Source organism: Miniopterus natalensis, chromosome X (genome assembly GCF_054644295.1).
Source record: "Miniopterus natalensis isolate mMinNat1 chromosome X, mMinNat1.hap1, whole genome shotgun sequence".
NCBI classification, from domain to species: domain Eukaryota; kingdom Metazoa; phylum Chordata; class Mammalia; order Chiroptera; family Miniopteridae; genus Miniopterus; species Miniopterus natalensis.
Genome location: NC_142103.1, coordinates 69,793,516 through 69,810,196, shown reverse-complemented (window position 1 = coordinate 69,810,196; position 16,681 = coordinate 69,793,516). Strand labels below are relative to the sequence as shown.

At 38.9% G+C, this 16,681-nt stretch overlaps 1 protein-coding gene across 1 annotated transcript in view; it reads right to left on the bottom strand.

The window, feature by feature from the left end:
* The window catches only part of VAMP7 (vesicle associated membrane protein 7), a 39,363-nt gene extending 22,946 nt beyond the window's left edge, over positions 1-16,417 (bottom strand). The window contains exons 1-4 of the mRNA XM_016213266.2: positions 16,321-16,417; positions 8,819-8,973; positions 2,736-2,793; positions 631-768 (exon numbers count right to left, since the gene is read on the bottom strand). Coding sequence (XP_016068752.1) covers positions 631-768; positions 2,736-2,793; positions 8,819-8,964 — 342 coding nt within the window. The 5' untranslated portion in view covers positions 8,965-8,973; positions 16,321-16,417. The remainder of the gene's footprint in view (positions 1-630; positions 769-2,735; positions 2,794-8,818; positions 8,974-16,320) is intronic.
* Positions 16,418-16,681: the final 264 nt, after the last annotated feature.

Sequence of the window (16,681 nt, the reverse complement as noted above, 5' to 3'; positions counted from 1 at the left end):
AAAGCTTACACTGAGCAAAACATGCAAGAAACAAAAGAGTACATAATGTATGATTCCATGTATAGGAAATTCTAGAAAAGACAAAACCATAGTGAAAGAAAACAGAGCAATGGTTGCCTAAAGCAGTGTGAGGGGGAGGAACTTTTAGTGTCATGGAGATGTTTTCTATCTTGAAAAGGGTGATATTTCACAACTGTATACATATGTAAAACCTCACTGGGCTGACAGTTAGATAAGCAGAAAGATAAACAGACTTTCAAAGGACTACTTTGAGCTGTTCAAAAATTAAATTTGTCTCATGGTATGGTAGAAGGTCCCTGAATAGGTTAAGAGGCCATTTGGCATGTTGAATGGATTTTCACATTATGTGGGTAGTTTAAGTAGATGATCTTTAATGTCCTTCCCAATCCTGAGATACTCTGACCACTACTAATAGAGAATATCACCAACTATTAGCTTTCTATCCTAAAATGACCCCATACTTTTTTTATCAGAGAAATTTTATTATGTTGGTATATAATAACACAATCAGAAAATGGCAATTGCAGGTCAGGGTCCTCTATATTCATGGTACTTTAAGGTAATAAAGAAGATATGAATAAAAATACTATATCCTGAGAAAGATCTTACCAGCTGTGCAGCCAAGACACTTGAGAACTCACTATTCATGGCATATGGGAGTGCTGTCTGTGCTCTTGAACCGTATGTAGTCTGGAACCTCTTCTTTATCTCATTCAGAAAATTAAAGGCTCGGGAACGTTCAAAATCCTGAAGAGAGATCAACACAGAGTCCAAAAGTAAACAAAAGATGACATAGGTGATTAACAACCATAAGAACAGCTAACATTTACTGAGCAATGATTCCATGAGGAGGAACTAACACTGACCTCATTTTACAGATAAGGAAACAAAGTCTCTGGAAAGGTAACTAACTAGCCAAAGGTCAGACAACTAGTAAATGAATGAGCTGAGAGTCCACTCCAAACATGTTTGATTACTGCCAACTGACGATAACAGGAACTAGGTTAGCTTCTTGAGAGCAGGAATTGGGTTTTACTTCTTCCATATCTTTCCCAGGATCTTTTAGATGGCCCAGCACAAAATGTTTAATAAATCCATAACAACAGTATGGTCTTTCATACACAAAGATAACACTACTGATATAAACTTTGAATTGATTTTTTTTTCAATAGTGGTGATACATTTGAAAAGATCAAGTGATATACTCTTGTCTAATCCCACAGTCAAAAAATATTTATTTTTACAAACACCTACACACACACATTATAGTGCAATAAATATAAGATTCAATTCTGACCATCCCAAACTTAGTGAATTTCTTTCTCATCTACTCCAAGCCCTTTCACATCCATCATTTCAGATGCAGCTGAAATTTTAAAAATAATTTTAAAAAATACTGTGAAACCAGGGATAAAAATCACTGTAATGATCACTGTGGTTGACACTCACCTCTACTTCACCTAAGATAATTAGTCTAAGCCAAAGGTTCTTAAACTGGGGTCAGTGGTCTGAATTCAAGGGGCCTATATACTTGGATGGAAAAATAAGACTATACTGTTATTTTCACCAATCTTTAACTTATATTTCAATTGTGAATGCAGGTAACAAACCAGAGTAGTATTATTAGATGGTACCTGTGACTTTGTCACCAACAGAAATCCTTTTTCATACACTATCAATTACAGACATCTCAAAATATTATTTATAATCATCACTTCAAAATTATTAGTTATTGGACTCATGACTAGATCTTGTTAACAAATTCATAAAGAAGCATATATCTTACCATGACAATTTTAAAATCTGTGAATACTGTCTTCCAATATTCTTGGTTTAGTTTATAGTCATGTACTTTACTTCATATTATAAAACATTCTGGATGAGGCCCATGAGTGTCAAAGGGGTCTGTGACACAATAAAGGCTAACAATCATGTCAATTCCGTGCCTCTTGTCAGTGACCAATTTAGAAATATGTAGCCTAGTCCCAGCCAGTATGACATGAAAGGAAGTCCACTTTGAAAGCAGGGGTAGGAGGGAGTGTGCTTCTGGGAAGCTTCCTCATTCCTACAATAAGAGACTGGAGAAGACACAGTCCCTCTTCTCTGGATGCAAGTAAATCAGCATGTGGCTACATGCAACCATAAGAGGAATGCGGAATGTGTCTAGGAAGGAGCTGACACTAAGGATAGCAGAGGAGAGAAAGGATCTTGATGGCAGTAAGTTCTCTAGCATTTTGAGTCTAGAATCTACATATACTCAAAAACCAACCTACCAATGTGAACTACAGGTTTACAAAGCTTATCAATAGTGTACTGTAATTTTCCCAAAGTCCATATATATTAAAAAATTCACTACTGATTGAAGGAATGAAATAATTTGATTTAATATTTCAGATAAATTTTGAGAGTTGGATACCAAAGAGTCATAATTATGAACACCAATTTTCACTACACAATACAATAAATGTAGAAGTTGCAAGAGGTTAAGCTGAAACTCAACCCAAACCAAGCTGATTTGCATATACCCAGATATCAACTTTTCTTGTTATCTGCTGCTCTATATCATAAATGCAAAGTATAGAAAAATATGTCCAGCTATGGACAGTTATATCCATGTCACCTTCATCCACCACAGATATAGATAATTAAGAACTAAGAACTGACTCTATTAACAGTACACATAATTAAATAACAATATGACTTAAGTTACTTACATCATCAGTGATACAAAGGTATACAATCCTGTCTTGGCAGATGTAATGAAACAAATAACTGTAGGATAAAAGATATAAAAATGATATGGTTACGAGTAATATCTTTTTCACTTCTATCTTCTTTCTATGTAAAAGCAAATTCATACTGCTAATGTGACCATATTGTTTACAGATACTGTCTATTCTCTCTCTTCCCCTCCCCTATACATACCTTTCTCTCAAGTCAAACTGATAGGAACAAACAAGAAATTAAAGGAATGTTTCTACCCTAGCTATATAGCACAACAGTGTGCACATTACCCATTAAAATGATAGCTACACAAGCATAATCGGACTCTTAAGGCCTGGATAAGAGATGGCATCTTATGAGGGACATGTAATTAAGATTAACCCCCAATGAGTCATATGGTCTTCCTTGCCTTCTCCTAAGATCTCAAAGCAAACACTTTATTTCTACCAAATACTCCATGATAACATTTGTTTGCTATCTGCTTTGAGTCAGTTGTTAAGCTGGGTGCTGAGGACAGAAATACGCAAAATCATCAGTCCCTGCCTTCAAAGAGATCCCTTCAAAGGGAATTACAGAGTAGCAAGATTTAAGTAGGATGAGGAGTTCAAGTCAGTACACGGTGCTCTGGGGACATAAAGGAGATACCTAACAGAGTTTGGCTAAGGGTAACAGGAAGGATATCCTAGAATAAATAAGAGATGGCAAGGTGAAGAGTGAGTAAAGTGTTCCAGAGTGAGAGACCAATAAGTATAAGGGCCTGGAGCATATAATGGGTTTAGGAAAGTAAAATTAGTTCATATGACTAGAGTATAGAATGTAAGGAAAAAATAAAATGACTGCATAGATGAGGCTGGAGAAGTAAGCAAATACCAGGTTACACAAACCTTTAAAACCTCACTATGCATTATCCTAAGAACAGTGAACAAGGGGAGAGTGTGATTAGATTTACAATTTAAAAGGATGCTTTGCCTAGAGTGTGGAGAACTGACTGAAAGGAGGGCCAGACAGGAGACCCTCCTACAGTAGAGCAGGAAAGAAACAATGAGGGAAATAAACTAAAGTACTATAGGCAGCAGCAGAAGGGACAAAAAAGAAATAGAACAGAACCTGATGATTGGCTATTGGGGGTGAGGCACAGGATAACTCAACTTTGTCTCCCAGGTTTCTACCTTGGGCAAGTAGATAGACAGGAATATCTGTTGAATTATATTATTAATGTTCACATAGAGGCTTGATATGAATTACAGGGAGGTATAGGAACTCAGGCAAAATGTCTTTCTCCACTGATCTGAAACCGTTTACATCAATTCCACTAATGACTTCCGCACTGCCATATCCAGTGGCTCGCTCTGAAACATTTGATGGTGGTGACCACTTCCTTTTTCTGGAAAATGTTTTCTATCCACTAGATTTCTTGACAGCAGGCTCGCCTAGTTTATATGTTCATCTCTTTCCTTCCCTGTTAACCTTTATCCGATGAAAGGGAACTTTAGTACCCGGCAAGGAGTGGGTCCTGCTGGCCGAATTTAAATGCTGACGGAATTTAAATGCCGTCTTTTAAAGGTTAAATACTCAGAAACCTAAGCATATACATTCTTTTTTACAGGCAAAAGGAAAGAAACCATTATTTGTACAGTTGATCCTGGAAAATATATGGAGTTTGTATGATGCTGTCTTTTAAGTGCCGTCTTTTAAAGGTTAATGTTTTTCAGCACCCTTATCCCCTGCTTCCCTCACACATACTCCCTGGGAGGTGGCATCACCCTCATGTTTTGTTGTTGATGCTTGTTTTCAGCTACCACAATTATGATTCCTAAGTCTAGATCTGACCTATTTCCTGAGCTCTAGGCCTGTATATGCTACTGTCTACCAGATATAACCAACCAGATGTACCACAGGCAACTTAAACACATGTCTAAAATGGAAGTCATCCTTTTCCCTACAAAATTATTTCTCTTAAATCACACTTGGGAGTAACTTGGTGCAAAAATAACAAAAGGTAACGAAGAATGGTCCCTGCTATCAAAGAGCCTACAGTCAGGGGACAGAGACAAAAAATAATGATTGCAATTATAACAGTGCGAAAATTCTACAATATGAACAAACCCAGGATTCTATGGAGACGCACAAAAAGGGGACACCTGGCCTGGCTTGGAGTTCAAGGGTTTCTAAAAGAGGCTGGGTGAAGGGGGGCAAAGTGGGGGAAATGAGGGACATCTGTAATACTGTCAACAATTCAAAAAAGAAGACAAGGTTAGATTTTTTAAAAGTAAGACAAGCATATTTCAGTAAATGGTACTACTAGCTATTGAAAAGGCTAGGAGGAGAGAAAGAACCAGGCATTGAAATGTAAATAGCTAAGTTTGGTTGAGAACAAAACTGAGGGTTAAAGTAGTGAGAAATGAGGCCAGAGAAGGGAGTAGGGGCAGATTTTAAAGAATCTTCCAAGTCAGGTTCAAGAACTTTAGCCCGAGGACAAAGAGTACCCATTGAAGGGAGGGACAGGAAAAGAACTTCCCTTTTTGAAGGACTAAAGTGATAATTAAGAAAGTATTTCATTTTGAGACCTGTAAAATGAGCAAAAGTTTACTAGGGGGCCTAAGGGGGAAGGACATTCCAAGATGCAAAAGCATAAAAAAATACTAAAGTCTGAAGTAATACGACTAGGTCAGTGAAAGGCAAGGAGTCCTATAGAAGAAACAAGGATAGAAAGGTTAGGAATGGTCAAAATTGTGAAGGCCAAGTTTGGGCTTTATTCTATTTTTTAAAAATGTTCATTTATTGATTTTAGAGAGAGGAAGGGAGAAACATTGATTTGTTGTTCCACTTATTTACGCATTCATTGGTTGTTTCCTGTATGTGCCCTGGCCAGGGATTGAACCCACAACCCTGGTGTATTGGGATGACGCTCTAACCAACTGAACGACCCGGCCAGGGCCTAGGCTTTATTCTCAAAGTAATGGAGCCTGGCCTGCGTGGCTCAGGGGTTGAGCATCGACCTATAATCCAGAAGATGTAGGTTCGATTACAGGTCAGGGCACATGCCCGGGTTGCAGGCTCAATCGCCAGTAGGGGGCGTGCAGGAGGCAGCGGATCAATGACTTTCATCATAGATGTTTCTATCTCTCTCTCTCCCTCTCACTTCTTCTCTCTGAAATCAATAAAGGCATATTTAAAATAAATAAATAAATAAAAGTAATGGGTTTTAAGCAGGAAAGTATAATAAAAAATGTGAAATACAGATTTAAGTAGACAGCAGAAAAACCAGTTAGGAGGAGGCTATTAGAAATGAGAAACAATGAAGGCCTGAACACTGACAAGTGGGGAAGGAAGAGAGGGGATGGACTGAAATACTTCTTTGTGGGAGAATGGCAAGTATTTGGTAAAGAAGTCAAATATGATTTTTAACTTTCAGGTTCAGCCAACTGAATGGTGGTGATTCTGCTAAAGAAGAGAATAATAGCAAGCGGAGGATCAGATTTCAGGGGGAAATGATTGTCCTACAGTAAAATGGACTTTTTTATTTGAGTGCAGTAATAAAATATATTTTTGATTGGGATGATGGAACATGATTATAGGAAAGAGACCAAGGCAGAAGGTTAAAAGAAAAAAAACAACTCGGTGATGGAGCCTCACTCCAGAGGATACTGGGCAGGACTGCATCAGGATGCAGGTGGAGAGGCACTGCAGATGAATAGCATTGCCTTTTTGTACCACAACCACATTTTCACTGAATTACGTATTCTAGCTTTCCTTGTAGCTAGCTATGGCTATGTGACTAAGTTCTGGCAGATAAAATTTGAGTGGAAGGTACATGCCCTACTTCCTGGTCTTGTCTGTAAAAGAAATACATGTGCTTCTCTTGGGCATTTTCCTGGGAACTGACTAGAAACACACAAATAGCAAGCCTCATAAGTTTTTAAAGAAACTAAAAAGCCATTAATCACAAGAAGCTGGCTTTATTTCACCCCTAAGGCACGTGTAGGCCTCTAAACCACACCAGCAAGCAGAAAACTACAAAACCTGAACAGTTCTCAAAGATGACATACTCTCTAAAACCCATGTTGAATGTGGCAAGAGAGGATAATGGACCAGGAAGAGACTCCTGGAGAACAAAGCCAGGAGTCAGGGAGAAAAGATGAGGGAATTTCTCTAAGAAAACAGAACCACTGCCCTGGCTAAGTGGCTCAGGTGGTTGGAGCATCATCCTGGGAACCAAAAGGTTGTGGGGTCGATTCCCCGTCAGGGCACATACCTAGGCTGTGGGTTCCATCCTCAGTCAGGGCATGTGCAGGAGGCAACTGATGGATGTTTCTCTCACGTAGATGTTTCTCTCCCTTCCTCTCTCTCAAAACAATCAATAAAAACATATCTTCGGATGAGGATTTAAAGAACAAGACAGAATCACTAACCATTCCTTGGGTCACAACAGGGAGTCTTTGAAATTGCTGTGAAATAGTTATTTTAATACTGTTAAGCAGCAGTAACTTCTACATACATCTCGTTCTTCCTGTTTCTAAAGGGGCATTTGTAACTTCCACTACGGTGATGTTCTTATTTCACCATTGTCTATTGGGTGGAGCTAGGGGAGCAGGGGGAATATATGACTTGTCTTTAAGTTTATGGTCAATAGGCCACAGGAGCCACCCCTGGGCCTATAGGCCACAGGAGCTCACCCCTGGAGAGAACTGTTTACTACCCAGAGTCTCTGGACTTGGAGCTGGACACAATAACTAGATGAGTCTTCAGGACCACCTCCTACAGAGAGGAGGTGTGTTCTACATTTGGGAAGAAGAGTACACCCAGATATTTGGGTGGCCCAGAAGAGTAGACTGGAAGATTGCAAGTTGTCTTCTGATATCCTAAAACTTCCTCCAGAGTAAGAGTTTTAGCTGAGCATACAGGTGCACAGCTAGAAATGACAAATCCGAGCTTCCCTTCCAGATAGATTAGCTACATAACTACACCGCAAACAATAAAATGTAAGCAAAAGCTTCTGAACAATAAAATATCAGGCCACTTATGGGATTCACCTTTAAAAATACTGGGCAACCACAGGGAGGTAACAAGAACTAAAGAAGCTGCCTTGGCCAGAGTTGGAAAGCAAAATTACAAATGGCTGAGCCACCCCACCAGCCCTGAAGTACTCACCTCTGGGCTATCTAATTTAAGTTGATGCTGTATTTTGGGGTCTCCATCTTGCACGGGTTACGTAACAAACGTTTTTAAAGTATTGATGAGAAAGGTTAAGGTACTTTTTATCTGATTACTAAGATTGCCCATTCAAGCCCTGTCCAATCCATTCTCCAACCAGCCACCAGAGTGATCTTTCTAAAGCAAAGCCTAACCATGTCAACCCTGGCTGAAAACCTTCAATGTCTTCCCACTGCCCATAGGGTAAAACCCAGTGTCTTAACATGGGCTATAAGGCCCTACATGGCTTCTCTTCTACCCATCTCTCTAGCTTTATCTTCACCATGCTGGGCATCAGTCACAGAAAAGCACCTGCAGTTCCCTAAACATGCCCTTTGATCTCATGCCTCCATACTTCTCTACTAGTTATTCCTTCTACCTGGAACACTATCCCCCTAACCACTACCTCCTGTCCTCTACTATAATTATCTATGGATTTGACTATTTCCTTCATTAAACTATAACCTCTATGAGGGCAAATACTGCAGAGTTTCTTGTTGTATCCCCAGCACCATGCAAGGTAGTTGGCAATAGTCAAGTGCTCAGTAAATATTTACTAAAAGAACAAAGAAAGAAATATATCTTATCTGTATCAAGTTTCACACATCCTAGAACTCTATAGCAAAGTCATTTTCGCATCTCACATTTCCATATCTTTCTTTAAAATATTAATATCACTTCAAATGATAGAATAATAAAATAATTACAAGTTAAATTTATAATTAATAGAACTAGACATGTTGTAAGCTGGTAAAGGTTACTGTTCTGTCAGCTTATTCAAATTATCTACCAAGAAGTTTCTTTTCTAGTTTTATACTGTCCTGATTATAATAATAGAATTCACTTCTTTCGCCCTTTATCCATGCAGAGCAGAACTCACCTGCCATGAGAGTACGTTAGTTTGTTATTTTCAGAAGGTATCTTAGCCAGAATCTGCTCTGTCACCTCCAGGAAGTTTCCACCACACCAAGCATGTTTGGCAAGGATAGTGGTTCCCCTGGCAACAACAGCAAAAAGAATGGCCATGGCTCCAATCTATCAAAAGGAAACAAGATACACAAGACTTAGAATATTTCTTTGACGTGATCTTTCAAAAGTAACTTACTATCATTTACCAACATCTTCCTGGAGATAGCACTGACCAAGGCACTATGGGCACTATAATAATAGCCCATATTTATTAAGTGCTTACTATGTGCCAGGTATCGTTTTAAGAATTTTACAAATATTAGCTCATTAAATGTAACAGACTTAATTACAAGTTTAACAAAAAGATCAGTCTTGTATGAGCTTACAACCTAATCCATGCTGATATGCATACATATATAGACATACCAAATATGTACATATATATTTATATGTGTGTATACATTTTGACATATATGTGACACACACACAATGTATATGTGACACACACACATACATTACATTGATAGGTTGCCTTCATAAATGATACAGCACAAATTCTTATCACCCTTGAAAAAGCAATGACCACAGCAAAGGGACATAAAGACGTCTTCACCCTTTAATGAAGTAATCCCATCCTGAACATTTATCCTTGGGAAATAGTTCAACAGAAGTTAGACTTTAGATTCATAAAGATTCCTATTAACAATAATAATAGCTCATATTTACTATGTGCCAGGCATCATTTTAAGAATTTTACAAATATTAGCTCATTTAACCCTCACATCAATGAAATTATATGCTATTATGAAACAAATTAAAATGAAGAAACTGAACTATAGATGACTTACATAATTTGCCCAAAATTAGAGCTACTAAGTGATAAGAGTTGGGATTTAAACCCAGGTAGTATGACTCCAAAATCCACAATCTTATCCCTATATATATATATACTGCCTCTACTAGAAAGGCATTAATTACTCATAACAGAAAGGAAGTGAAAATAACCAACCTTCCACAGGAGAGGAATGCGTCTATAAATTATGGTAAGATCCTTCAGAAACAAAACATTTATAAAACAATGCACTATGCATTTAAGATTATTTTTCTCATATTTACGAATCTGCAGCATTTTCCTACATAACAGCCCAGTCTGTCTTATCTGATATAAACTTATAAAAAGAGATGAAAAAATGCCTTCTTAGTCTTCAACTAACTCTTCAACTTAATGTTATTTGTGAACATGTTCAGTTTCATCCAATAAGCCAGTGGTTCTCAAACTGCAGTGTGAATGAGTCATCTTAGGTGGCAGAGTAAGAGTCACTTGTTAAAATTTCATATTCTCATCATCCCCTGAAATTCTGATTCAGTAGGCCTGAGGTGGGGCATCGAATATGGACTTAATACAAGCCTGCCTGGATGCAGCTGATTCACACAGCCATATTTTGTGTAACACAGCGACAGATATAAAGTGTTTGAGGTCAGAGGATCCACTGATTCCTTCCGGGAATCCTAGCATTGAAGGACAGTACACAGAGCAGAAGTGCTCATCTGTCTCCTGAACTGAACTCCTCTCATTCCACTCTCTAAATGAGGGTGTTCCCCAGAGTTATGTCCTCAGCCATCTTCTTTTTGGATTTCTCCTTTCACATATGCAGCAAGTTATAATTTCTAAGTCACTTTTCATGTTATATCCCTTGATTCTAAAATCCTCAACTGACTCTATAACATGCTCCAGGTATTGCTCCATTTCTTAAAATCATAATCTATATGCCCTCTCTGCTTCTTTACCTCCTTTTAACTCTTCAATTTACTATATTCTGGCTTTTGTCCTCAACACCCATAAAACCATGCTTGCCAAGATCAGTAACAGCCTCTCTGTTGCAAAATTTAGTGGTAACTTCTCTATTCTCACCTTACTTGACCGCTCAGAACAGTCAACACCGCTGACTAAACTCTCTTTCTTGAAATACTCCTAAATGTCTGGCTCTCCTTCTGTCATGTTGCTGAGTCCTCCTCCTCTAGTTTACCTCTAAATGTTGAATTTCCACAGGGATTGGTCTGTGCTCTTATCCCTAGATGAGCTCATCTGGACTTACCATTTTAAACATGATTTAATTGCTGAAGACACCCTGCATGCAAAGAAACAAAACAGCCCTGGCTGGTGTGGCTCAGTTGGTTGAGTGTCATCTCATACACCAAACGGTGGTGGTTTGATTCCCAGACAGGGCACATACCCAGGTTGCGGGTTCGATCCCTAGTTGTGTGCGGAGGCAACCGACTGATGTTGCGCTCATATTTCTCTCCCCCCACCCGCCTCCCTCCCCCTCCTTCTCCCTTCCACTTTCTCTAAAAACAAACAAACAAAAAAATCAATGAAAAAAATATCCTCAGGTGAGGATTAACAAAAACAAAACAAAAACTCAAGATGCAATAAATAGTTGAGGGAAAGGTAGATGAACAGGGACCCGCAAAGAAGACTGGGAAAATGAAAGGAAAGCCAGAAGAGTGTGGTGGCCTGAAAGCCAAAGGGAAAGAAAACTGCAAGAAGGAACAAGTATCAGTTCCTAGCTGCGTTCACTGATGCACAGTATGATGACTCTAAAACAGTCACTGAAATTTTATAAGGAAGGAGGTCATTGGTTAGGGTCAAAGAGACATGCAGTGGAATGGAACAAAAACACAAAGAAAAACAGAGATGAAAAATCATATGGGTCCTGATACAGAGAGATGAAAAAGTAGTAGCCTCAGTTCCTCAGGAGCTTCAACAAGAAAACTGAGTTTGGCAACAATACAAAAACATCTAGTGTCTTAGTGGACCGTAAGTTCATTATGAACTGACATGAGGTAATTGCTTAAAAAGCTTATGTAATCTTAAATTACATTAAGAAACAGGGTATCTTGATCTCTTTAAGTACTACTGCCATTATACTCTGTGGCAGTTAGCACACAAGTGGAATACTGAGTTCAATTCTGGGTATAGTATTTCAAGACTGCACAGAAACACAACAGTATGGGTGAGAGACCTGGAGATTGTATCATTTAAGAATGGCTAGAGGAACTAGAAATATTTCACATGAAAAAGAGAAGACTTAGAGGGAATAGAACAGCAGTCTTCAAGCTTATATAAAGTACAGTCACCTGGAATAGGGTGCATTATTCGAAATATAACTAGGAACAATGGATATCAGTTATAGGGAAGCAGTGTTTTGTTCAATAAAAGCAGTCTCCAATTTAAGATTGCCTTACTGTTATACACTGAGTACATAGCGACAAACTTTACTTTCCTCTCACATGTCACTAATAGGAATTTCTTACTCTCTCCTACACTGCTAAAAATCCCACCTATAATCAATTCTCACCTGCCCCCACTGCAGATCTCTTGCAATATAATCTGTAATGTCCTAATGAGTATTGGGATAGTAGAAACAACTGTGGCAGAAAAAATACTGCATTTGAAATCAGAAAACCTGGCTCTGCTAATTAGTAGCAGTATGTGAATGTCCAATAAACCATTGAGTGCTATATAAATATAATATTCAAGAAGAAAAAGAATGAAAAGATAAGCCAGATAGAGAAAAGAAAAAAAAGATAATGGAATATAAAGGAAAGCCCTGTCTCAACACTGTTCTTCCCTGTCCTCTTACTCACTGCTTGCTGAGTCCCACAGCCATCATTCCAACTCTACTTTATTCCTGCTAAAAAATGGGTATGAGTTTCCTGTGGCTGTCATTTTAAAAAGTACCAAAAGTTTCAAGGCTTAAAACAACAGAAATGTATTGTCTCATAGTTCTGGAGGCCAGAAGCCCAAAATGAGCATGTTGGTAGGGCCATGCTCCCTCTGAAATCTATAGGGGAGAATCCTTCTTTATCTCTTCCTAGCTTCTGGTGCTTCAGCTGCAAGCCATTCAGTCTCTGCCTCCATAGTCAAAGTGTCCATGTCTTCACATGGCATTCTCTGTGTCTCTTCTCTTCTTATAAGGACACCTAGTCCAGTATGACCAAATTTTAACTTACAGCTTAATGACTACATCTGCAAAGACCCTATTTCCAAATAAGACCACATTCACAGGTACCAGAAGTCAGGATTCAACATATCTTTTTGAGGACATAAACCCCCATCTTAGAAACTGTTGCTCCCAAACCACTTCTACTCTCCCTTCCACATATTCACATCACTCCAACTTGCCTCTCCCTCCTCTCCAAAACCTTTCTCCCATCTCTTTCCTTATTTAAGAGTCCTTACAGCAATGGGCCAGAAGGGAAATCTCCAATAGCTTGGAGTTAGAAAGGTCTGTTTTTATAGTCTAGACGTTTTCAAGAAAAGGACATTTTTGTTCCAGTTGCTAGGATTCCAAAAAAAAAAAAAAAAAAAAAAAAAAAAAGGTATGCCGTGGGGGAATCCAAATAAGAAATCTGTATGTAGTTCTTTATAGAAGAATTATTATAAATTGTGGTGAAGGTCTTTAAGTCCACTAAAATGAAGGTTAAGTAGGATGCTACTGGTTGGCGTAACAATCAAAACACCATAAAGAGCATTGTTTATAGAGAAACCTGCATCCAGAGTGTCAAACAATAATCTTACAAAGGAACCTTTGGAATATATCCATTTGAAAATAAAGGACTGCCTGTATTTTAAAAAAAAAGCTAACAAAATAGCACAGCAATGATGCCAATGCTCCTCCTCAGTGGAGGCATCTTCAAGTGGAGGTTGAAGAGTTTCAGGTAACTGATTAGGGGGAAAGGCCAAGTCAGTGTTTCTCACACTCCAGTCTGTGTTCTGAGAAATTTCTAAATTCTGTATTTTAATTTTGATAAAATTTTAAAATGTATATGAATATTCTGGATCACCTGCATGCATACCTTATAAATGAGTGATGACACACAATACAGTGTTCTATTTGCATTATGAAGTCATAGGTACCAAGAAGTTCCCTAAAATGACAATGCTTAATTTTTAATGTATTGGAAGCATGTCTGGCAGCTCTTACGTTAGCATAGCCTAAGTCATAATGACAATCATAACTCAAGCACTCTTGAATTTCTATTGTGCTTTTTTAATCAGTTATAAAGATGAAATGTATCTTTCATAGTAACAATTTACAGCTGAAAGATATCTGCATGGAAAAAACTTTTAAGAATTGACACTTTTATCTGACATCCTGAAAACGACAATGTGGCAGAATAACATGAACACCTACATTTTCTCAGGCTAAGGAGAAAATAATACTCAAAGATGTGTTTGTACAAAGTGGAAACCAAATGATACCATAATGTGCTGTATAAATAAAGGCTGTGCAACTGTTCAAACAGAAAAAAAGTGGAAGAATTAACTCATTACATAATACAAGGTAATGGTCAATGAAAAATAAAAAGTATTCTGTATCATTATTCATATTATTGCAAGGGGATGTATTATGCTAATCCTTGCAACAGTTCATTAGCAGAATGTTTCATAGGAAATACATAATGGATATTAAATACTTTCCACCCTTATATCATGGGCCATACTATTAAACTGGCCCATTAAATTAAATGGGGAGGGCATGCAGGGTGCTCAGGGAAGAGATGGGAACTCATTTTAGGAGGAAGCTATGGAACAAGAGAAGACACAGAAGTGAGAACAAGCTAGAGAAGGTAAATAAACAAGCCTGATGAAATGGAATGGTCCACAACTGATTAATGAGAAGGTTTAGGGATAAGTCTAATGGCCTCATATAAAGAAGGTCTTGTATAAATTAAGTAATTTGGGTCAGATCAAACAGTTTTTCTATTTCAGTTCAACACATATGTTCTGAAGGTTTACTATGTGGCAGTCAATGAAGTAGATACTGGAATATGAAGACCAGTAAAAAAAATCTCTACACTCGAGGGAGCCATAGTACAATGGGGAAGACAGACACAAACAAATAAATGCAATAAAATGTAATGAGTGAGTAATGTAAGAATGTACACACTGTTTAGGAGATTTCTTAAAACTCTGTGTTTATCACACCTTGAATGAAGAAAAAAAGAATGCAGGTGTCAGCCTATGTATTAGGAATTTTTTCAGTATACTGCTACAACTACTTCTCCTTGAAAGAGAGGTCAAAGTATCTATTTTATGCTCACAGTGCCCAGCACAGTGCCTGGCATATACTATTCCCTCAAATATTTGTTGAATAAATTAATGAACACTGAGCATGATTTGGTTTTAAATACACTATAAATGATAGATAACTTTATTAGTAGGATCTGGCAAAAGGAATATTTTAATTACCAACTATCTCCCTAAGAAAATAAAGCAGTTGATCTGAGAATAATCCAATCCCCAACTCTTCTGTCTGGGTCTTAGGAGGAAATAAACCAACGACAAATAAACCACTAATTCTGATGTAATAACCTTGGAGGAGACAGAAGAATGAAGAACAGACATTGATATGACAGAGAAAAAGAAGTGTTTATGAAAAGCCTTATGTCTGGTCACAGCTCAAGACTGTTCTTGTTGGAATTGTAAATGCTCCTTTTGGGTGATGCTTAGTCCCAACCCAATCCCTCTGATTTTCTAAGAATAGTAGTCTACCCTGTTGAGTGAACCACTTGTTTTATTTTACATTGATTACCACTGCCACCATATAACGTGATCTTGATTAATCCTCTTTGCTCCCATACAAACATGTAAGCTACTGAGAGTAGTGATTTCCTATGTCTTGTTTCCAACTATATCCCTTGCGTTTAGAAGAGTGTCTAACACATATTAGCTATTCAATAAGTGCTCTCAGACACAGCTATTCAAAGGGAAATGTCCCAAACATGACAGTATCTTCTGGGATCAAGGATGGGACAATGGAGGTACAGGTAGTTGAGAACAATTAATAAGACAGAAAAGGATTTGATAATTGATTGTAGGTGTTATGGAAGAGGGAGATGTAAAGCATGTACCAGAGAATCTATTACATGGTAAGAGTTTGTTAAATATGGGCCAATAATAACATTATACATGTCTGACTGACGTTGAGAAAATAGGTCTGGGTGGAAATGGAGTTCCCAGCCGAACCGAGGAAGAAGAATGTCAACACTGAGCGGTGGAGGAAGGGCACGCAGAGGACTCGAAACCCACGTAGGAGCTCCAAACGAGGTGGTGAAGCAAAGAGTGACGTCATAAAAAGGAGGTCGTCGAGAGTTTTCAGAAGACTCAAGAAATGTCAGGACATTCAAATACTACCGAAAGGTCTCTCAGAATGCAAACTGAAGTAAAGTTGTCATTTTCCCCTGCTGTAAGTGACGCATTCTGACATTCTTTATCTCGAGGCCTTTTCAGCGGCATAAAACTCACTTCGCCAAAACCGTACCTGACTGACAAAACTGTCGAAAACAGAGAAGCCCCAGTCACCCTCGCACTGCCTCCTCTTTCTATGCCAGTACGTTCAGGTGACACCTCTGCCCTCCCTCTGCCGTCGTTTCCCCGCCTTCCGCCGAGCGCCCCGCTCCATTTACCTGTCCGGGCACCCTCAGAGAGCGCGGAGGCTCGAGACGGAGGGGCGCGGTTCAGCGGAGAGTCGCTAACTGCCGGCTCCCAGAGAAGGCTGGGACCGGACGCCGCCAGCTTCCGGGTACGGAGCCCCGCCCGCGCACGGCCTCCTGGGAATGTGAATGCTCCTCCAATGGGAGCAGGCGGAGAGGTGGGGCCTGTGCGTGCCTAGCTACCGCACTTCCCAGAAGCCGCACTGCATTCCGGGAGTGGTAGTCCGGACTGGCGTATCACCTAGTCTGTCACATGTTCAGTCAACAACTCTTGTAAACCACGTAAAGCGCTGTTCCTCCGGGAAAACGAGTCTACCAGTCTACCAGTGCCACA